Consider the following 22,801-nt stretch of genomic DNA (forward strand, 5'->3'; position numbering starts at 1 on the left):
GACAGGGGGGACAGGGGAGACGGAGGACAGGGGAGACGGGGGACAGGGGAGACGGGGGACAGGGGAGACGGAGGACAGGGGAGACGGAGGACAGGGGAGACGGAGGACAGGGGAGACGGAGGACAGGGAGACGGAGGACAGGGGAGACGGAGGACAGGGGAGACGGAGGACAGGGGAGACGGGGGACAGGGGAGACGGGGGACAGGGGAGACAGGGGGACAGGGGAGACGGAGGACAGGGGAGACGGACGGCCAGGGGAGACGGAGGACAGGGGAGACGGTGGACAGGGGAGACGGGGGACAGGGGAGACGGGGGACAGGGGAGACAGCAGAGACAGGGTGTGTTTCTGTAAAGTCATGTGTTTATCACACCTGTTAATATTTAGTATTACGGTAACTCTCTCCTGTTAATATTTAGTATTACGGTAACTCTCTCTCCTGTTAATATTTAGTATTACGGTAACTCTCTCTCCTGTTAATATTTAGTATTACGGTAACTCTCTCTCCTGTTAATATTTAGAATTACGGTAACTCTCTCCTGTTAATATTTAGTATTACGGTAACTCTCTATCCTGTTAATATTTAGTATTACGGTAACTCTCTCTCCTGTTAATATTTAGAATTACGGTAACTCTCTCCTGTTAATATTTAGTATTACGGTAACTCTCTCTCCTGTAAATATTTAGTATTACGGTAACTCTCTCCTGTTAATATTTAGAATTACGGTAACTCTCTCCTGTTAATATTTAGTATTACGGTAACTCTCTATCCTGTTAATATTTAGTATTACGGTAACTCTCTCCTGTTAATATTTAGTATTACGGTAACTCTCTATCCTGTTAATATTTAGTATTACGGTAACTCTCTCTCCTGTTAATATTTAGTATTACGGTAACTCTCTCCTGTTAATATTTAGTATTACGGTAACTCTCTCTCCTGTTAATATTTAGTATTACGGTAACTCTCTCCTGTTAATATTTAGTATTACGGTAACTCTCTCCTGTTAATATTTAGTATTACGGTAACTCTCTCCTGTTAATATTTAGTATTACGGTAACTCTCTCTCCTGTTAATATTTAATATTACGGTAACTCTCTCTCCTGTTAATATTTAGTATTACGGTAACTCTCTCCTGTTAATATTTAGTATTACGGTAACTCTCTCTCCTGTTAATATTTAGTATTACGGTAACTCGCTCTCCTGTTAATATTTAGTATTACGGTAACTCTCTCTCCTGTTAATATTTAGTATTACGGTAACTCTCTCTCCTGTTAATATTTAGTATTACGGTAACTCTCTCCTGTTAATATTTAGTATTACGGTAACTCTCTCCTGTTAATATTTAGTATTACGGTAACTCTCTCCTGTTAATATTTAGTATTACGGTAACTCTCTCTCCTGTTAATATTTAATATTACGGTAACTCTCTCTCCTGTTAATATTTAGTATTACGGTAACTCTCTCCTGTTAATATTTAGTATTACGGTAACTCTCTCTCCTGTTAATATTTAGTATTACGGTAACTCTCTCTCCTGTTAATATTTAGTATTACGGTAACTCTCTCTCCTGTTAATATTTAGTATTACGGTAACTCTCTCTCCTGTTAATATTTAGTATTACGGTAACTCTCTCCTGTTAATATTTAGTATTACGGTAACTCTCTCTCGTGTTAATATTTAGTATTACGGTAACTCTCTCTCCTGTTAATATTTAGTATTACGGTAACTCTCTCTCCTGTTAATATTTAGTATTACGGTAACTCTCTCTCCTGTTAATATTTAGTATTACGGTAACTCTCTCCTGTTAATATTTAGTATTACGGTAACTCTCTATCCTGTTAATATTTAGTATTACGGTAACTCTCTCTCCTGTTAATATTTAGTATTACGGTAACTCTCTCCTGTTAATATTTAGTATTACGGTAACTCTCTCTCCTGTTAATATTTAGTATTACGGTAACTCTGTCTTGTGTTCGTCCAGCGGAGCTGAAGGTGGAGCTGTCCCGGCCCCTGAAGGTGAACCCTACACTGGTGAAACTGGAGCAGACCAAGGCTTACCTGAGGAAGGTCCTACCTGAACACTACTGGGAGGCTCCCAAACCCCCCTCCACCCCTCATTCCTCCCCCGGCAGGACCTCGTCCTCCTCTCCCCCTCGTCCCGACCCCTCCTACCTCAGTTCCCTTAGATCCCTGGCACCCTTCCACAAGGTGTCCCTCCGCACCGCCCAGATCGTGGTTGTCATGGAGACTGAGTCTCACCCTGCCCGGCCCAGCCTGACCTGGTCGGTGTCGGATATGAAGTGTACCATGAACATGAAGACTGGGCCCAAGCTAGACGGTAAGAGCTTTAACCAGTTATCTTCCCTATTGTCTTTTTACAGTTGAAAAATGCAGCTCCTCCCTTCCCCCTCTCTCTTCTCCCCCTCTCCTTCTCTCCCTTCCCCCTCTCTCTTCTCTCCCTTCCCCCCTCTCTTCTCTCCCCCTCTCTCTTCTCTCCCCCTCTTCCCCTTCTCTCCCTCTCTTCCCCCCTCTCTTCCCCCCTCTCTTTTTTCTCTCCCCCTCTTTTTTCTCTCCCCCTCTTTCTCTTCTCTCCCCCTCTCCCTTCCCCCTCTCTCTTCTCTCCCCCTCTTCCCCTTCTCTCCCCCCCTTCTCCTTCTTTCTCTCCCCCCTCTTTCTCTTCTCTCCCCCTCTTCCCCTTCTTTCTCTCCCCCCTCTTTCTCTTCTCTCCCCCTCTTCCCCTTCTCTCCCCCTCTTCCCCTTCTTTCTCTCCCCCCTCTCTCTTCTCTCCCTCTCTCTCAGAGTAGCCCCTGTATTCACGTTCAACTTAGATCCCAGGAGTATTCCCAGTTGATATTATTGTCTCAGGGGCAGCTCACGTTCCTCAGTTCTTTGAGGACTACACCTCGAGGCACCTGGGAAGAGAAGTCCCAGTACAGTTCTATGAGGACTACACCTCGAGGCACCTGGGAAGTGAAGTCCCAGTACAGTTCTATGACCTGTAGGAGGCATGCCAGGCTATAACCTGACCTGAACTGATACAGTTTGTTTTCTGACCTCCGAGAGGAACTTTACTTTACTGATTTTGTCCCTATGGGGACAATGTGTTGCAGTGTTTAAAATGGTGTTCAGGAAATTACCAGACCAATACATATTGTAAACAACTAATTGCCAATCAGGTTTGATGCCATTTAGACGGTGCCTTTGGGAAAGTATTAAGACCCCTTGAAGTTCACAGCCTCATTCTAAAATGAATAGAATAGTTTTTTTCCTCATCAATCTACACACAATACCCCATAATGACATCACAATACCCCATAATGACATCACAATACCCCATAATGACATCACAATACCCCATAATGACATCACAATACCCCATAATGACATCACAATACCCCATAATGACATCACAATACCCCATAATGACATCACAATACCCCATAATGACATCACAATACCCCATAATGACATCACAATACCCCATAATGACATCACAATACCCCATAGATCCAGCTGTAAATACTGTAGACCTGGGCTACAGGGACGGTGTACAGTGTGGTAAATACTGTAGACCTGGGCTACAGGGGCGGTGTACAGTGTGGTAAATACTGTAGACCTGGGCTACAGGGGCGGTGTACAGTGTGGTATATACTGTAGACCTGGGCTACAGGGGCGGTGTACAGTGTGGTAAATACTGTAGACCTGGGCTACAGGGACGGTGTACAGTGTGGTATATACTGTAGACCTGGGCTACAGGGGCGGTGTACAGTGTGGTAAATACTGTAGACCTGGGCTACAGGGGCGGTGTACAGTGTGGTAAATACTGTAGACCTGGGCTACAGGGGCGGTGTACAGTGTGGTATATACTGTAGACCTGGGCTACAGGGGCGGTGTACAGTGTGGTATATACTGTAGACCTGGGCTACAGGGACGGTGTACAGTGTGGTATATACTGTAGACCTGGGCTACAGGGGCGGTGTACAGTGTGGTATATACTGTAGACCTGGGCTACAGGGGCGGTGTACAGTGTGGTAAATACTGTAGACCTGGGCTACAGGGACGGTGTACAGTGTGGTATATACTGTAGACCTGGGCTACAGGGACGACTGAGTCTGACTCCTAGCACCTGTCTGTCTGACTCCTAGTACCTGTCTGTCTGACTCCTAGTACCTGTCTGTCTGACTCCTAGTACCTGTCTGTCTGACTCCTAGTACCTGTCTGTCTGACTCCTAGTACCTGTCTGTCTGACTCCTAGCACCTGTCTGTCTGACTCCTAGTACCTGTCTGTCTGACTCCTTGTACCTGTCTGTCTGACTCCTAGTACCTGTCTGTCTGACTCCTAGTACCTGTCTGTCTGACTCCTAGTACCTGTCTGTCTGACTCCTAGCACCTGTCTGTCTGACTCCTAGTACCTGTCTGTCTGACTCCTAGTACCTGTCTGTCTGACTCCTAGTACCTGTCTGTCTGACTCCTAGCACCTGTCTGTCTGACTCCTAGTACCTGTCTGTCTGACTCCTAGTACCTGTCTGTCTGACTCCTAGTACCTGTCTGTCTGACTCCTAGTACCTGTCTGTCTGACTCCTAGTACCTGTCTGTCTGACTCCTTGTACCTGTCTGTCTGACTCCTAGTACCTGTCTGTCTGACTCCTAGTACCTGTCTGTCTGACTCCTAGTACCTGTCTGTCTGACTCCTAGTACCTGTCTGTCTGACTCCTAGTACCTGTCTGTCTGACTCCTAGTACCTGTCTGTCTGACTCCTAGTACCTTGCTGGGGGCTTTCTGTTGACAGCGGTACGACCAAACCACCAAACAATACAAGAGGTTAAAACACTCTCAGTGAAGGATTTGTAGAGTCCAAGCCCCTGTCATGTGACCTGGGTGAGGCGTAGCTGGGAAGCCAATGTTCTGTTTCGACCACAACAAAATCCTCCTGGTTGAACACGGACCATGATGCATCACTGTTGTGTTCTCCGAGCCGTAACCACAACATTACCATGGAGGACCAAATGGCACCTTCTCCACTACGTAGTGCACTACCCCCATAGGGCTCTGGTCTAAAGTAGTGCACTACCCCATAGGGCTCTGGTCTAAAGTAGTGCACTACCCCATAGGGTTCTGGTCTAAAGTAGTGCACTACCCCATAGGGCTCTGGTCTAAAGTAGTGCACTACCCCATAGGGCTTTGGTCTAAAGTAGTGCACTACCCCATAGGGCTTTGGTCTAAAGTAGTGCACTACCCCATAGGGCTTTGGTCTAAAGTAGTGCACTACCCCATAGGGCTCTGGTCTAAAGTAGTGCACTACCCCATAGGGCTTTGGTCTAAAGTAGTGCACTACCCCATAGGGCTCTGGTCTAAAGTAGTGCACTACCCCCATAGGGCTCTGGTCTAAAGTAGTGCACTACCCCATAGGGCTCTGGTCTAAAGTAGTGCACTACCCAATAGGGCGCTGGTCTAAAGTAGTGCACTATCCCATAGGGTTCTGGTCAAAAGTAGTGCACTACCCCATAGGGCTCTGGTCAAAAGTAGTGCACTATCCCATAGGGCTCTGGTCAAAAGTAGTGCACTAACGCCATAGGGCTCTGGTCAAAAGTAGTGCACTTTATAGGGAATAGGGTGATATTTGGGACGCACCCGTCCTCCAATAGCCAGACCAGAGGGCTGAACCTCTCGTAACAGTCAGGACTGCATCATGTTCTCAGACCAGACCGGTCCAGACCAGACCGGTCCAGACCAGACCGGTCCAGACCAGACCTCTCTGACTAAACCTCTCTGTTTCTGCTCTTTATAATGTTTATTATATTGTTTCTTCATCACCATGTGGTGCTCTGATGTTTCCAGAGAGTTTGTCAAGGTTTCCTCCCTAAGCTGTGTTGAGACAAGAGACTTAAAGAGCTTCTCTCTCAGACCCCCCTATCTGTTTCTCTGTGGTCTCTCAGACCCCCCCTATCTGTTTTCTCTGTGGTCTCTCAGACCCCCCCTATCTGTTTCTCTGTGGTCTCTCAGACCCCCTATCTGTTTCTCTGTCTCTCAGACCCCCCCTATCTGTTTCTCTGTGGTCTCTCAGACCCCCCCTATCTGTTTCTCTGTGGTCTCTCAGACCCCCCCTATCTGTTTCTCTGTCTCTCAGACCCCCCCTATCTGTTTCTCTGTGGTCTCTCAGACCCCCCCTATCTGTTTCTCTGTGGTCTCTCAGACCCCCCTATCTGTTTCTCTGTCTCTCAGACCCCCCCTATCTGTTTCTCTGTGGTCTCTCAGACCCCCCCCTATCTGTTTCTCTGTGGTCTCTCAGACCCCCCCTATCTGTTTCTCTGTGGTCTCTCAGACCCCCCCTATCTGTTTCTCTGTGGTCTCTCAGACCCCCCCTATCTGTTTCTCTGTGGTCTCTCAGACCCCCCCTATCTGTTTCTCTGTGGTCTCTCAGACCCCCCCTATCTGTTTCTCTGTCTCTCAGACCCCCCCCTATCTGTTTCTCTGTGGTCTCTCAGACCCCCTATCTGTTTCTCTGTCTCTCAGACCCCCCCCTATCTGTTTCTCTGTGGTCTCTCAGACCCCCCCTATCTGTTTCTCTGTCTCTCAGACCCCCCCCTATCTGTTTCTCTGTGGTCTCTCAGACCCCCCCTATCTGTTTCTCTGTCTCTCAGACCCCCCCTATCTGTTTCTCTGTGGTCTCTCAGACCCCCCTATCTGTTTCTCTGTGGTCTCTCAGACCCCCCCTATCTGTTTCTCTGTGGTCTCTCAGACCCCCCTATCTGTTTCTCTGTGGTCTCTCAGACCCCCCCTATCTGTTTCTCTGTGGTCTCTCAGACCCCCCCTATCTGTTTCTCTGTGGTCTCTCAGACCCCCCCTATCTGTTTCTCTGTCTCTCAGACCCCCCCTATCTGTTTCTCTGTGGTCTCTCAGACCCCCCTATCTGTTTCTCTGTGGTCTCTCAGACCCCCCCTATCTGTTTCTCTGTGGTCTCTCAGACCCCCCTATCTGTTTCTCTGTGGTCTCTCAGACCCCCCCCTATCTGTTTCTCTGTGGTCTCTCAGACCCCCCCTATCTGTTTCTCTGTGGTCTCTCAGACCCCCCCTATCTGTTTCTCTGTCTCTCAGACCCCCCCTATCTGTTTCTCTGTGGTCTCTCAGACCCCCCTATCTGTTTCTCTGTGGTCTCTCAGACCCCCCTATCTGTTTCTCTGTGGTCTCTCAGACCCCCCCTATCTGTTTCTCTGTGGTCTCTCAGACCCCCCCTATCTGTTTCTCTGTGGACTCTCAGACCCGGCGGCCCTACCTGCTGGGTTCAACAGCTAGAGAAGAGATTGGTCATCGTCAGACGGCCGGCGGGCGGGCGGGCGGGAGGGCGGGAGCGCGGGCGGGCGCAGACCCCCCCGATCTGTTGCGCTGTCGCGCAGGCCCCCCCGATCGGATGGCGCTGAGGGCGCGCAGGGAGCCCCCCCGATCGGATGCGCTGTCGCGCAGACCCCCCCGAGCGGAGGCGCGGAGGGCGCTCAGGACCCCCCGATCTGGGTCGCGGAGGGCGCGCAGGGACCCCCCCGATCTGGGTCGCGGAGGGCGCGCAGACCCCCCCGATCGGAGACACGGAGGGAGGGTCGGGACCATGGACCGAGAGAGGGCAGGGACGGCACGGGAGGGAGGGATGGATGGATGGATGGATGGAGGGAGGGAGTTCCAGGATATGTCCTGGCAGTATCAACCTATCTATCGGGCCAATAACAGGAGATGGGTAGAAAGGCATATTGGGATCTGGAAACTCTGAGAGTCACTTCTGTTCACTGAACATAGGGGGTTAGAGGGGCTGGGGGAGGGAGGGAGGGAACGGGGGAGGACAGAGTTTCTCTGGGGAGGGAGAGAGGGAACGGGGGAGGGAGGGAGGGAGGGAGGGAACGGGGGAGAACAGAGTTCATCTGCTCTACAGATGTTATATAGGGTTACTTCAGATAAAATGATTGTCAAATATTTTAATTAAAACCTCAACAATTTGCACTTGTTTACTGAAATCTACATAACTCCGCAGTGAGAACATTCTCCGCGCTGCGGCCCGCACTGATTTTCAACAGCTTTTCAGCTTTCATCCATTTCTGATGTGTTGACTTTTCATAAACACAGTTTCAAAACACTCAGCATGGAAAACAATGGAAAAACAACGAGAGAGAGAGAGAAGGGGGAGAGAGAGGGAGGGGGAGAGAGAGAGAGAAAGAGGGAGGGGGAGGGGGACAGGGAGAGGGAGGGAGGGAGGGGGAGAGAGAGAGAAAGAGGGAGAGGGAGGGGGAGAGAGAGAGAGAAAGAGGGAGGGGGAGAGAGAGGGAGAAAGATAGGGAGGGAGGGGGGAGAGAGAGAGGGAGGGAGGGGGAGAGAGAGAGGGAGGGAGGGAGGGGGAGGGGGAGAGAGATAGAGGGAGGGAGGGGGAGAGAGAGAGAAAGAGAGAGGGGGAGAGAGAGGGAGAAAGATAGGGAGGGAGGGGGGAGATAGAGAGGGAGGGAGGGGGGAGATAGAGAGGGAGGGAGGGGGGAGAGAGGGAGGGAGGGAGGGGGGGAGAGAGGGAGGGAGGGAGGGGGGAGAGAGGGAGGAGAGGGGGGAGAGAGAGAGAGAGAGGGAGGGAGGGGGAGAGAGAGAAAGAGGGAGGGGGGAGAGAGAGGGAGGGAGGGGGGAGAGAGAAAGGGGGAGAGAGAGAGGAAGGGGGAGAGAGAGAGGGAGGGGGGAAAGAGAGAGGGAGAGAGAGAGAGAGAGAGAGGGAGGGAGGGGGGAGAGAGAGAGGGAGGGGGAGAGAGAGAGGAAGGGGGAGAGAGAGAGGGAGGGAGAGAGAGAGAGAGAGGGAGGGAGGGAGGGGGAGAGAGAGAGGGGGAGGGGGAGATAGAGAGAGAGAAAGGGAGGGAGGGAGAGAAAGGGGGAGAGAGAGAGAGAAAGGGAGGGAGGGAGAGAAAGGGGGAGAGAGAGAGAGAAAGGGAGGGAGGGAGAGAAAGGGGGGGAGAGAGAGAGAGGGAGGGAGGGGGAGAGAGAGAGGGAGGGGAAGATAGAGAGAGAGAAAGGGAGGGAGGGAGAGAAAGGGGGAGAGAGAGAGAGAGAGGGGGAGAGAGGGAGGAGGGAGAGAGGGAGGAGGGAGAGAGAGAGAGAGGAGGGGGAGAGAGAGAGGGAGGAGGGAGAGAGGGAGGAGGGAGAGAGAGAGAGGGAGGGGGAGAGAGGGACGTGGAGAGAGAGGGAGAAAGAGAGAGAGAGGGAGGGAGGGAGGGAGAGAGTTGGAACCCTATTCCCTATATAGTGCACTACTATAGACCAGGACCCAATGGTACCCTATTCCCTATATAGTGCACTACTATAGACCAGGACCCAATGGTACCCCTATTCCCTATATAGTGCACTACTCAGAGCCCTCTGCGTTATTCCTCCTTTGTCACGTTGTGGTTACGGGTTGGAGCCCTAGACAGTGATGCATCATGGGCCGTTTCCTGTGTTCTATCAGGCAGACTTTGTTGTGGCGAATCAGGGGTGGGACAGTGGGAAAAGTAGTGGACAAAAGTAGTGCGTTATATAGGGAATAGGGTGCCATTACGGACATTTTCCACAGGACTGAAACATTGGAACTTACGTTTTTCTTCCATGTTGGTTGTTTTAGGTTTCTAGATGATTCTCATCGTGCCGCTACAGAACACAGATAGTTTGTTCCCGGCGTGTTGTCATGGGAACGAGACAGAGGGTCTTCGGTTACTAACGGATCACTGGTAGTGGTTCCCGGTGTGTTGTCATGGGAACGAGACAGAGGGTCTTCGGTTACTAACGGATCACTGGTAGTGGTTCCCGGTGTGTTGTCATGGGAACGAGACAGAGGGTCTTCGGTTACTAACGGATCACTGGTAGTGGTTCCCGGTGTGTTGTCATGGGAACGAGACAGAGGGTCTTCGGTTACTAACGGATCACTGGTAGTGGTTCCCGGTGTGTTGTCATGGGAACGAGACAGAGGGTCTTCGGTTACTAACGGATCACTGGTAGTGGTTCCCGGTGTGTTGTCATGGGAACGAGACAGAGGGTCTTCGGTTACTAACGGATCACTGGTAGTGGTTCCCGGTGTGTTGTCATGGGAACGAGACAGAGGGTCTTCGGTTACTAACGGATCACTGGTAGTGGTTCCCGGCGTGTTGTCATGGGAACGAGACAGAGGGTCTTCGGTTACTAACGGATCACTGGTAGTGGTTCCCGGCGTGTTGTCATGGGAACGAGACAGAGGGTCTTCGGTTACTAACGGATCACTGGTAGTGGTTCCCGGTGTGTTGTCATGGGAACGAGACAGAGGGTCTTCGGTTACTAACGGATCACTGGTAGTGGTGGAGGTACTGGAAGCTATATCATGTCCTCTGGGTTAGGCTGTGTCACAAATGGCATACTATATAGGGAATAGGGTTCCATTTGGAACACAGACAGACAGACAGACAGACAGACAGACAGACAGACAGACAGACAGACAGACAGACAGACAGACAGACAGACAGACAGACAGGTAAATGTTCTGCTACTCTGTTGGTCTCCATGTCACATAGATATTAGATGGATCAGGGTAACACACAGGATGCTACCGGAGGGAGGGAGGGAGGGAGAGAAGGAGGGAGGGAGGGAGGGAGAATATGAATCCAGGCTGTGGGGAGCAGAGCGGGTCCTCTGACAACCTGCCTGTCAGTCTTCAGTGTAGAACCAGCCCCCCAGCGAGGTGAAGACCCCTTCCTCCAGGCAACAATAGGTCATCCCTCTGCCAGGGGAGACATGGAGGAAGGAGGGATTACATTGACACTGAAGTCCGTTACTGGATCCTGTCATTATGAAAAGCAGTGGAGGCTGAAGTCCTCTGGCCGGACAGTCCCCAAGGTAGAGGTACATTTATAGTTCAGCGGAGGAGGAGGAGGGAGGAGGAGGAGGGGGAAGGAGGGGGGGGGGGTTGATGAGGGGGAGGTTGATGAGGGGGGAGGAGGAGGAGGAGGGAGGAGGAGGAGGAGGGAGGACTTCTGGATGGACTAACTCTGTTAAACTGTTCTGGATGGACTAACTCTGTTAGAACTGTTCTGGATGGACTAACTCTGTTAAACTGTTCTGGATGGACTAACTCTGTTAGAACTGTTCTGGATGGACTAACTCTGTTAGAACTGTTCTGGATGGACTAACTCTGTTAGAACTGTTCTGGATGGACTAACTCTGTTAGAACTGTTCTGGATGGACTAACTCTGTTAAACTGTTCTGGATGGACTAACTCTGTTAGAACTGTTCTGGATGGACTAACTCTGTTAGAACTGTTCTGGATGGACTAACTCTGTTAGAACTGTTCTGGATGGACTAACTCTGTTAGAACTGTTCTGGATGGACTAACTCTGTTAGAACTGTTCTGGATGGACTAACTCTGTTAGGACTGTTCTGGATGGACTCCCTAAGTTATACCCAAAGCCCCCCTGTTGATCACACACTGTCCCTGTCTCAGTCCCTGCCTCTCTCTCTCTCTCTCACACACACAGTCCCTGTCTCAGTCCCTGTCTCAGTCCCTGTCTCAGTCCCTGCCTCGCTCTCTCACACACAGTCCCTGTCTCAGTCCCTGTCTCAGTCCCTGCCTCGCTCTCTCACACACAGTCCCTGTCTCAGTCCCTGTCTCAGTCCCTGCCTCGCTCTCTCACACACAGTCCCTGTCTCAGTCCCTGTCTCAGTCCCTGCCTCGCTCTCTCACACACAGTCCCTGTCTCAGTCCCTGTCTCAGTCCCTGCCTCTCTCTCTCACACACACACACACACACACACACACACACACACACACACACACACACACACACACACACACACACACACACACACACACAGCCCCTGACTCAGTCCCTGCCTCCCCCCTGCCTTCAGTAACATGGTGAAGTCTTGGCTCAGCTCTTCAGGATCCATTTCATTTCGTTGGATCCGTGCCTCCCCCCTGTCTCCCCCCTGTCTCCCCCCTGCCTCCCCCTGCCTTCAGTTGGCACCATGCCTCCCAGTGAGATAGTTTTCCAAACTCAAAACACATGAAGTGGATAGAGCTACAGAGCCACCTTGAATCCCCTGGCAACAACAGCTGGACTTTAGTGGTACGGGACATCACACATGGGATGCTGGGTGTTTCTGTCGAGGCTCTGATGGTCTCTGGCTTTAACATATGGGACTGACAGCCCTGTGTTTCTCCTGTACCCTCCAGAGACCTATGGCTTTAACATATGGGACTGACAGCCCTGTTTTTCCCCTGTACCCTCCAGAGACCTATGGCTTTAACATATGTGACTGACAGCCCTGTGTTTCTCCATACCCTCCAGAGACCTATGGCTTTAACATATGGGACTGACAGCCCTGTTTTCCCCCTGTACCCTCCAGAGACATATGGCTTTAACATATGGGACTGACAGCCCTGTTTTTCCCCCGTACCCTCCAGAGACCTATGGCTTTAACATATGGACCTGCCAGCCCTGTTTTTCCCCTGTACCCTCCAGAGACCTATGGCTTTAACATATGGACCTGCCAGCCCTGTTTTTCCCCTGTACCCTCCAGAGACCTATGGCTTTAACATATGGGACTGACAGCCCTGTGTTTCCCCTGTACCCTCCAGAGACCTATGGCTTTAACATATGGGACTGACAGCCCTGTGTTTCTCCGTACCCTCCAGAGACCTATGGCTTTAACATATGGGACTGACAGCCCTGTGTTTCCCCTGTACCCTCCAGAGACCTATGGCTTTAACATATGGGACTGACAGCCCTGTGTTTCTCCGTACCCTCCAGAGACCTATGGCTTTACCATATGGGACTGACAGCCCTGTGTTTCTCCGTACCCTCCAGAGACCTATGGCTTTAACATATGGGACTGACAGCCCTGTGTTTCTCCTGTACCCTCCAGAGACCTATGGCTTTAACATATGGACCTGCCAGCCCTGTTTTTCCCCCGTACCCTCCAGAGACCTATGGCTTTAACATATGGGACTGACAGCCCTGTGTTTCTCCTGTACCCTCCAGAGACCTATGGCTTTAACATATGGGACTGACAGCCCTGTGTTTCTCCTGTACCCTCCAGAGACCTATGGCTTTAACATATGGGACTGACAGCCCTGTGTTTCTCCATACCCTCCAGAGACCTATGGCTTTAACATATGGGACTGACAGCCCTGTGTTTCTCCATACCCTCCAGAGACCTATGGCTTTAACATATGGGACTGACAGCCCTGTGTTTCTCCATACCCTCCAGAGACCTATGGCTTTAACATATGGGACTGACAGCCCTGTGTTTCTCCATACCCTCCAGAGACCTATGGCTTTAACATATGGGACTGACAGCCCTGTGTTTCTCCGTACCCTCCAGAGACCTATGGCTTTAACATATGGGACTGACAGCCCTGTTTTTCCCCTGTACCCTCCAGAGACCTATGGCTTTAACATATGGACCTGCCAGCCCTGTTTTTCCCCCGTACCCTCCAGAGACCTATGGCTTTAACATATGGGACTGACAGCCCTGTGTTTCTCCTGTACCCTCCAGAGACCTATGGCTTTAACATATGGGACTGACAGCCCTGTGTTTCTCCTGTACCCTCCAGAGACCTATGGCTTTAACATATGGGACTGACAGCCCTGTGTTTCTCCATACCCTCCAGAGACCTATGGCTTTAACATATGGGACTGACAGCCCTGTGTTTCTCCATACCCTCCAGAGACCTATGGCTTTAACATATGGACCTGCCAGCCCTGTTTTTCCCCTGTACCCTCCAGAGACCTATGGCTTTAACATATGGGACTGACAGCCCTGTGTTTCCCCGTACCCTCCAGAGACCTATGGCTTTAACATATGGGACTGACAGCCCTGTGTTTCTCCGTACCCTCCAGAGACCTATGGCTTTAACATATGGGACTGACAGCCCTGTGTTTCCCCTGTACCCTCCAGAGACCTATGGCTTTACATATGGGACTGACAGCCCTGTGTTTCCCCTATACCCTCCAGAGACCTATGGCTTTACCATATGGGACTGACAGCCCTGTGTTTCTCCGTACCCTCCAGAGACCTATGGCTTTAACATATGGGACTGACAGCCCTGTGTTTCTCCTGTACCCTCCAGAGACCTATGGCTTTAACATATGGACCTGCCAGCCCTGTTTTTCCCCCGTACCCTCCAGAGACCTATGGCTTTAACATATGGGACTGACAGCCCTGTGTTTCTCCTGTACCCTCCAGAGACCTATGGCTTTAACATATGGGACTGACAGCCCTGTGTTTCCCCTGTACCCTCCAGAGACCTATGGCTTTAACATATGGGACTGACAGCCCTGTTTTTCCCCTGTACCCTCCAGAGACCTATGGCTTTAACATATGGGACTGACAGCCCTGTGTTTCCCCCGTACCCTCCAGAGACCTATGGCTTTAACATATGGGACTGACAGCCCTGTTTTCCCCCTGTACCCTCCAGAGACCTATGGCTTTAACATATGGGACTGACAGCCCTGTGTTTCCCCTGTACCCTCCAGAGACCTATGGCTTTAACATATGGGACTGACAGCCCTGTGTTTCCCCTGTACCCTCCAGAGACCTATGGCTTTAACATATGGGACTGACAGCCCTGTTTTTCCCCCCATAATGATCTGTTTCTCTCTCATAAACTTCACAGTCACACAAGACACCACTGACAGTGTTGTACGGAAGGACACATGACAAGTTACAGTTAAGATGTTGTTCAGCCTTCATCTGGAACGAATAAACACACGTAGTCAAGATGACAGAGCTGCTGTAGACCCAGACTCTGTAGTCAAGATGACAGAGCTGCTGTAGACCCAGACTCTGTAGTCAAGACAACAGAGCTGCTGTAGACCCAGACTCTGTAGTCAAGACGACAGAGCTGCTGTAGAACCAGACTCTGTAGTCAAGACGACAGAGCTGCTGTAGACCCAGACTCTGTAGTCAAGACGACAGAGCTGCTGTAGACCCAGACTCTGTAGTCAAGACGACAGAGCTGCTGTAGACCCAGACTCTGTAGTCAAGACGACAGAGCTGCTGTAGACCCAGACTCTGTAGTCAAGACAGGCCAGGCAGGTCTAATGTTGTACTGACAGGCCAGGCAGGTCTAATGTTGTCCGACAGGCCAGGCAGGTCTAATGTTGTACTGACAGGCCAGGCAGGTCTAATGTTGTCCTGACAGGCCAGGCAGGTCTAATGTTGTCACAGACAGGCCAGGCAGGTCTAATGTTGTACTGACAGGCCAGGCAGGTCTAATGTTGTACTGACAGGCCAGGCAGGTCTAATGTTGTACTGACAGGCCAGGCAGGTCTAATGTTGTACAGACAGGCCAGGCAGGTCTAATGTTGTCCTGACAGGCCAGGCAGGTCTAATGTTGTCCTGACAGGCCAGGCAGGTCTAATGTTGTACTGACAGGCCAGGCAGGTCTAATGTTGTACTGACAGGCCAGGCAGGTCTAATGTTGTACTGACAGGCCAGGCAGGTCTAATGTTGTCCAAACAGGCCAGGCAGGTCTAATGTTGTCCTGACAGGCCAGGCAGGTCTAATGTTGTCCTGACAGGCCAGGCAGGTCTAATGTTGTCCTGACAGGCCAGGCAGGTCTAATGTTGTCCTGACAGGCCAGGCAGGTCTAATGTTGTACAGACAGGCCAGGTAAGCAGGTCTAATGTTGTACTGACAGGCCAGGCAGGTCTAATGTTGTACAGACAGGCCAGGCAGGTCTAATGTTGTACTGACAGGCCAGGCAGGTCTAATGTTGTACTGACAGGCCAGGCAGGTCTAATGTTGTACTGACAGGCCAGGCAGGTCTAATGTTGTACTGACAGGCCAGGCAGGTCTAATGTTGTCCTGACAGGCCAGGCAGGTCTAATGTTGTACTGACAGGCCAGGCAGGTCTAATGTTGTCCAGACTGGGCTAGCCAGGGAGCCAGGCCTGTTGCTTGTCGTGCTGCAGAGAGAGATATTTAGAGCCTCTTCCTGTCTTGCCAAAGGATCTGCTTTCAACCATGTGGCGAAAATATTTAGTGATTGAAAATATGAAATTCAGGAAGCTTTTCTTTCCCCCTGTGTGTGTGTGTGTGTGTGTGTGTGTGTGTGTGTGTGTGTGTGTGTGTGTGTGTGTGTGTGTGTGTGTGTGTGTGTGTGTGTGTGTGTGTGTGTGTGTGTGTGTGTGTGAACGTGTGTGTGTGTGTGTGTGTGTGTGTGTGTGTGTGTGTGTGTGGCAGTAGGGTAGGGATGGTAACTTGCTGTCCGTTCGACTCAGGCGTCCGACGCTCAACAGTCGACCATAAATATGAGTGTGGTTCTCCTCTGCTCTCTCCCTGACCACATGATAATAGGCTGGGGTGGCAGAGTACAGGCTGAGCGAACACACACCACACACACACACACACACACACACACACACACACACACACACACACACACACACACACCACACACACACCACACACACAGAGGGAGAGGGCCGTCTCTGTTTAACGGCTACACCTCTCTCTGCCCATGGCACCAGATCAGTGATCCACTAACGGGGCCGTTAGTAGTGGAGGGACAGGGCTGCAGCACAGCCAGGGTCTCCACGGAAACACATGGTCATTATGGGCTGGCTGGAGGGGAGAGGAGAGGAGAGGAGAGGAGAGGAGAGGAGAGGAGAGGAGAGGAGAGGAGAGGAGAGGAGGAGGGGAGGAGGGGAGGGCAGAGGAGGGGGGAGGGGAGAGGAGGGGAGAGGAGAGGGGAGGAGAGGAGGGGAGAGGGGAGGGGAGGGCAGAGGAGGAGAGGGGAGGAGGGGAGGGGAGAGGGCAGAGGAGGAGAGGGGAGGAGGGGAGGGGAGAGGGCAGAGGAGGGGAGGGGGGAGGGGAGCGGAGAGGGGAGGGAAGAGGAGGGGAAGGGGAGGGGAGAGGAGAGGAGAGGACTTCAAACCTCCTAATTAGTGAGAATATTAAGATTGTCATCGTGGCTGCAGCTGTGTTTTACCTCATCATGCCGTGGTGCTTTCTGCTCTGGTCAGCTGGCCTGTAAATGATGCACCATGGGAGAAGTGGAGTCGTCGGGCCAGTTGGGATGAGGTTCTCTCTGTTGTAATAGGATGATGATATCCACAGTTAGTTCAGTGCTGCTCTGAGAGAGACAAGGCCTGCCTGGGAGTTCCCCAGCCTCGTGCTGCTCTGAGAGAGATGAGGTCTGCCTGGGAGTTCCCCAGCCTCGTGCTGCTCTGAGAGACGAGGTCTGCCTGGGAGTTCCCCAGCCTCGTGCTGCTCTGAGAGACGAGGTCTGCCTGGGAGTTCCCCAGCCTCGTGCTGCTCTGAGAGACGAGGTCTGCCTGGGAGTTCCCCAGCCTAGTGCTGCTCTGAGAGACGAGGTCTGCCTGGTAGTTCCCCAGCCTAGTGCTGCTCTGAGAGAGACAAGGTCTGCCTGGGAGTTCCCCAGCCTCGTGCTGCTCTGAGAGACGAGGTCTGCCTGGGAGTTCCCCAGCCTAGTGCTGCTCTGAGAGAGACGAGGTCTGCCTGGGAGTTCCCCAGCCTCGTGCTGCTCTGAGAGACAAGGCCTTGTCTGGGTTGCAAAAATATGGTACAGAGCCTACACCCCAGCCTTGTCTCTCAGTACCCCCCCAGCCTTGTCTCTCAGTCCCCCCCAGCCTTGTCTCTCAGTACCCCCCCCAGCCTTGTCTCTCAGTACCCCCCCAGCCTTGTCTCTCAGTACCCCCCCAGCCTTGTCTCTCAGTACCCCCCCAGCCTTGTTTCAGTACCCCCCCCAGCCTTGTCTCAGTACCCCCCCCCCCAGCCTTGTCTCTCAGTACCCCCCCAGCCTTGTCTCTCAGTCCCCCCCAGCCTTGTCTCTCAGTCCCCCCCAGCCTTGTCTCCCAGTACCCCCCCAGCCTTGTCTCAGTACCCCCCCCCGCCTTGTCTCTCAGTACCCCCCCAGCCTTGTCTCTCAGTCCCCCCCAGCCTTGTCTCTCAGTCCCCCCCAGCCTTGTCTCCCAGTACCCCCCAGCCTTGTCTCAGTACCCCCCCCCAGCCTTGTCTCTCAGTACCCCCCCAGCCTTGTCTCTCAGTACCCCCCCAGCCTTGTCTCTCAGTACCCCCCAGCCTTGTCTCTCAGTACCCCCCCCCAGCCTTGTCTCTCAGTACCCCCCCCAGCCTTGTCTCTCAGTACCCCCCCCCAGCCTTGTCTCTCAGTACCCCCCCCAGCCTTGTCTCTCAGTACCCCCCCCAGCCTTGTCTCTCAGTACCCCCCCAGCCTTGTCTCTCAGTACCCCCCCCAGCCTTGTCTCTCAGTACCCCCCCCAGCCTTGTCTCTCAGTACCCCCCCAGCCTTGTCTCTCAGTACCCCCCCAGCCTTGTCTCTCAGTACCCCCCCAGCCTTGTCTCTCAGTACCCCCCCAGCCTTGTCTCTCAGTACCCCCCCAGCCTTGTCTCTCAGTACCCCCCCCAGCCTTGTCTCAGTACCCCCCCCAGCCTTGTCTCAGTACCCCCCCCAGCCTTGTCTCTCAGTACCCCCCCCAGCCTTGTCTCTCAGTACCCCCCCAGCCTTGTCTCTCAGTACCCCCCCAGCCTTGTCTCTCAGTACCCCCCCCCCAGCCTTGTCTCTCAGTACCCCCCCAGCCTTGTCTCTCAGTACCCCCCCAGCCTTGTCTCTCAGTACCCCCCCCCAGCCTTGTCTCTCAGTCCCCCCCAGCCTTGTCTCTCAGTCCCCCCCCAGCCTTGTCTCTCAGTACCCCCCCCAGCCTTGTCTCTCAGTCCCCCCACAGCCTTGTCTCTCAGTCCCCCCCAGCCTTGTCTCAGTACCCCCCCAGCCTTGTCTCTCAGTCCCCCCCAGCCTTGTCTCAGTACCCCCCCCAGCCTTGTCTCTCAGTACCCCCCCAGCCTTGTCTCAGTACCCCCCCAGCCTTGTCTCAGTACCCCCAGCCTTGTCTCTCAGTCCCCCCCAGCCTTGTCTCTCAGTACCCCCCCCCCAGCCTTGTCTCTCAGTCCCCCCACAGCCTTGTCTCTCAGTCCCCCCCAGCCTTGTCTCTCAGTACGCCCCCAGCCTTGTCTCTCAGTCCCCCCCAGCCTTGTCTCAGTACCCCCCCAGCCTTGTCTCTCAGTCCCCCCCAGCCTTGTCTCAGTACCCCCCCCAGCCTTGTCTCTCAGTACCCCCCCAGCCTTGTCTCAGTACCCCCCCAGCCTTGTCTCAGTACCCCCAGCCTTGTCTCTCAGTCCCCCCCAGCCTTGTCTCTCAGTACCCCCCCCCCAGCCTTGTCTCTCAGTACCCCCCCAGCCTTGTCTCAGTACCCCCCCAGCCTTGTCTCAGTACCCCCCCAGCCTTGTCTCAGTACCCCCCCAGCCTTGTCTCTCAGTCCCCCCCAGCCTTGTCTCTCAGTACCCCCCCAGCCTTGTCTCTCAGTACCCCCCAGCCTTGTCTCTCAGTACCCCCCCAGCCTTGTCTCAGTACCCCCCCAGCCTTGTCTCTCAGTCCCCCCCAGCCTTGTCTCAGTACCCCCCCAGCCTTGTCTCTCAGTACCCCCCCCCAGCCTTGTCTCTCAGTCCCCCCCCAGCCTTGTCTCTCAGTACCCCCCCAGCCTTGTCTCTCAGTCCCCCCCAGCCTTGTCTCTCAGTCACCCCCCAGCCTTGTCTCTCAGTACCCCCCACAGCCTTGTCTCTCAGTACCCCCCCAGCCTTGTCTCTCAGTCCCCCCCAGCCTTGTCTCTCAGTACGCCCCCAGCCTTGTCTCTCAGTCCCCCCCAGCCTTGTCTCAGTACCCCCCCAGCCTTGTCTCTCAGTCCCTCCCAGCCTTGTCTCAGTACCCCCCCCCCAGCCTTGTCTCTCAGTACCCCCCCAGCCTTGTCTCAGTACCCCCCCAGCCTTGTCTCAGTACCCCCCAGCCTTGTCTCTCAGTCCCCCCCAGCCTTGTCTCTCAGTACCCCCCCCCCAGCCTTGTCTCTCAGTACCCCCCCAGCCTTGTCTCAGTACCCCCCCCCAGCCTTGTCTCAGTACCCCCCCAGCCTTGTCTCTCAGTCCCCCCCAGCCTTGTCTCAGTACCCCCCCCAGCCTTGTCTCTCAGTACCCCCCCAGCCTTGTCTCAGTACCCCCCCAGCCTTGTCTCTCAGTACCCCCCCAGCCTTGTCTCAGTACCCCCCCCAGCCTTGTCTCAGTACCCCCCCAGCCTTGTCTCTCAGTCCCCCCCAGCCTTGTCTCTCAGTACCCCCCCAGCCTTGTCTCTCAGTACCCCCCCCAGCCTTGTCTCTCAGTCCCCCCCAGCCTTGTCTCTCAGTACCCCCCCAGCCTTATCTCTCAGTACCCCCCCAGCCTTGTCTCTCAGTACCCCCCCAGCCTTGTCTCTCAGTACCCCCCCCAGCCTTGTCTCAGTACCCCCCCAGCCTTGTCTCTCAGTACCCCCCCCAGCCTTGTCTCTCAGTACCCCCCCAGCCTTGTCTCTCAGTACCCCCCCAGCCTTGTCTCTCAGTACCCCCCCAGCCTTGTCTCAGTACCCCCCAGCCTTGTCTCAGTACCCCCCCCCCAGCCTTGTCTCAGTACCCCCCCAGCCTTGTCTCTCAGTACCCCCCCCAGCCTTGTCTCTCAGTACCCCCCCAGCCTTGTCTCAGTACCCCCCAGCCTTGTCTCAGTACCCCCCCCCCAGCCTTGTCTCAGTACCCCCCCCAGCCTTGTCTCTCAGTCCCCCCCCAGCCTTGTCTCAGTACCCCCCCCAGCCTTGTCTCTCAGTCCCCCCCAGCCTTGTCTCCCAGTACCCCCCCAGCCTTGTCTCAGTACCCACCCCAGCCTTGTCTCTCAGTCCCCCCCAGCCTTGTCTCTCAGTACCCCCCCAGCCTTGTCTCTCAGTACCCCCCCAGCCTTGTCTCTCAGTACCCCCCCCAGCCTTGTCTCAGTACCCCCCCAGCCTTGTCTCAGTACCCCCCCAGCCTTGTCTCTCAGTACCCCCCCCAGCCTTGTCTCTCATAACCCCCCCAGCCTTGTCTCTCAGTACCCCCCCCAGCCTTGTCTCTCAGTCCCCCCCAGCCTTGTCTCTCAGTACCCCCCCAGCCTTATCTCTCAGTACCCCCCCAGCCTTGTCTCTCAGTACCCCCCCAGCCTTGTCTCTCAGTACCCCCCCCAGCCTTGTCTCAGTACCCCCCCCAGCCTTGTCTCTCAGTCCCCCCCAGCCTTGTCTCTCAGTACCCCCCCAGCCTTATCTCTCAGTACCCCCCCAGCCTTGTCTCTCAGTACCCCCCCAGCCTTGTCTCTCAGTACCCCCCCCAGCCTTGTCTCAGTACCCCCCCCCAGCCTTGTCTCTCAGTACCCCCCCAGCCTTGTCTCTCAGTACCCCCCCCAGCCTTGTCTCTCAGTACCCCCCCCCAGCCTTGTCTCTCAGTACCCCCCCAGCCTTGTCTCTCAGTACCCCCCCAGCCTTGTCTCTCAGTCCCCCCCAGCCTTGTCTCAGTACCCCCCAGCCTTGTCTCTCAGTACCCCCCCCAGCCTTGTCTCTCAGTACCCCCCCAGCCTTGTCTCTCAGTACCCCCCCAGCCTTGTCTCTCAGTACCCCCCCAGCCTTGTCTCTCAGTACCCCCCCCAGCCTTGTCTCAGTACCCCCCCAGCCTTGTCTCCAGTACCCCCCCCAGCCTTGTCTCTCAGTACCCCCCCAGCCTTGTCTCTCAGTACCCCCCCAGCCTTGTCTCTCAGTACCCCCCCAGCCTTGTCTCTCAGTACCCCCCCCAGCCTTGTCTCAGTACCCCCCCAGCCTTGTCTCTCAGTACCCCCCCCAGCCTTGTCTCTCAGTACCCCCCCCCAGCCTTGTCTCTCAGTACCCCCCCCAGCCTTGTCTCTCAGTCCCCCCCCAGCCTTGTCTCTCAGTCCCCCCCAGCCTTGTCTCTCAGTCCCCCCCCAGCCTTGTCTCTCAGTCCCCCCCAGCCTTGTCTCAGTACCCCCCCCAGCCTTGTCTCTCAGTCCCCCCCAGCCTTGTCTCAGTACCCCCCCCCAGCCTTGTCTCTCAGTACCCCCCCAGCCTTGTCTCAGTACCCCCCCAGCCTTGTCTCTCAGTACCCCCCCCAGCCTTGTCTCTCAGTACCCCCCCAGCCTTGTCTCAGTACCCCCCCCAGCCTTGTCTCAGTACCCCCCCAGCCTTGTCTCTCAGTCCCCCCCAGCCTTGTCTCTCAGTACCCCCCCAGCCTTGTCTCTCAGTCCCCCCCAGCCTTGTCTCAGTACCCCCCCAGCCTTGTCTCTCAGTACCCCCCCAGCCTTGTCTCTCAGTACCCCCCCAGCCTTGTCTCTCAGTACCCCCCCAGCCTTGTCTCTCAGTACCCCCCCAGCCTTGTCTCTCAGTACCCCCCCAGCCTTGTCTCTCAGTACCCCCCCCAGCCTTGTCTCTCAGTCCCCCCCCCCCAGCCTTGTCTCTCAGCACAAGGCCGGAGCACAGACAGAATGAAACAAGACGGAGGTCTTGGTTATTGTAAACAGCGGGAGCAAAACAAGTGGTGGAACAACAAAGCAGTTAATTCTGGGTTCTCTGGGTTCCCAGGCAGGCAGGCAGGCAGCAGTTTAAAGGTCCATTAAAGAGTTGGTTCTCAGGACAGATGACTCATACAGAGGACAGCATCCAAGTGTTCTGTTGACTGACGGACCAGAGCAGAGACGCACGTCCATGTCAGCGAGTGGTGGAGACCAGGGGTTATGGAAGATTTATGAGTTCATCGAGCTTGGGTCCTGACCGAGGTCGTAGCTGAGGTCAGTCACTCCGTCAAGACTGGAAGGAGATGGACTGAGCCAGAACTGTCCTTGTTTACCAGTGTTTGTCTGACCAAGTGTCTGTCTGGCTCTCACATTTCACTGTAGGAACCAATGGCTAGCTCATCTGCT

The 22,801-nt window shown here is 54.1% G+C and overlaps 1 protein-coding gene across 1 annotated transcript in view; it reads left to right on the plus strand.

The window, feature by feature from the left end:
• The first annotated feature begins 1,939 nt into the window (after positions 1-1,939).
• LOC106593635 (intermembrane lipid transfer protein VPS13B) overlaps positions 1,940-22,801 on the plus strand; it is a 164,440-nt gene continuing 143,578 nt past the window's right edge. The window contains exon 1 of the mRNA XM_082958886.1: positions 1,940-2,336. Within this exon, the coding sequence (XP_082815012.1) occupies positions 2,240-2,336 (97 nt within the window). The 5' untranslated portion in view covers positions 1,940-2,239. The remainder of the gene's footprint in view (positions 2,337-22,801) is intronic.

The sequence above is a fragment of the Salmo salar genome, chromosome 02 (genome assembly GCF_965601325.2).
Source record: "Salmo salar chromosome 02, fSalSal1, whole genome shotgun sequence".
NCBI classification, from domain to species: domain Eukaryota; kingdom Metazoa; phylum Chordata; class Actinopteri; order Salmoniformes; family Salmonidae; genus Salmo; species Salmo salar.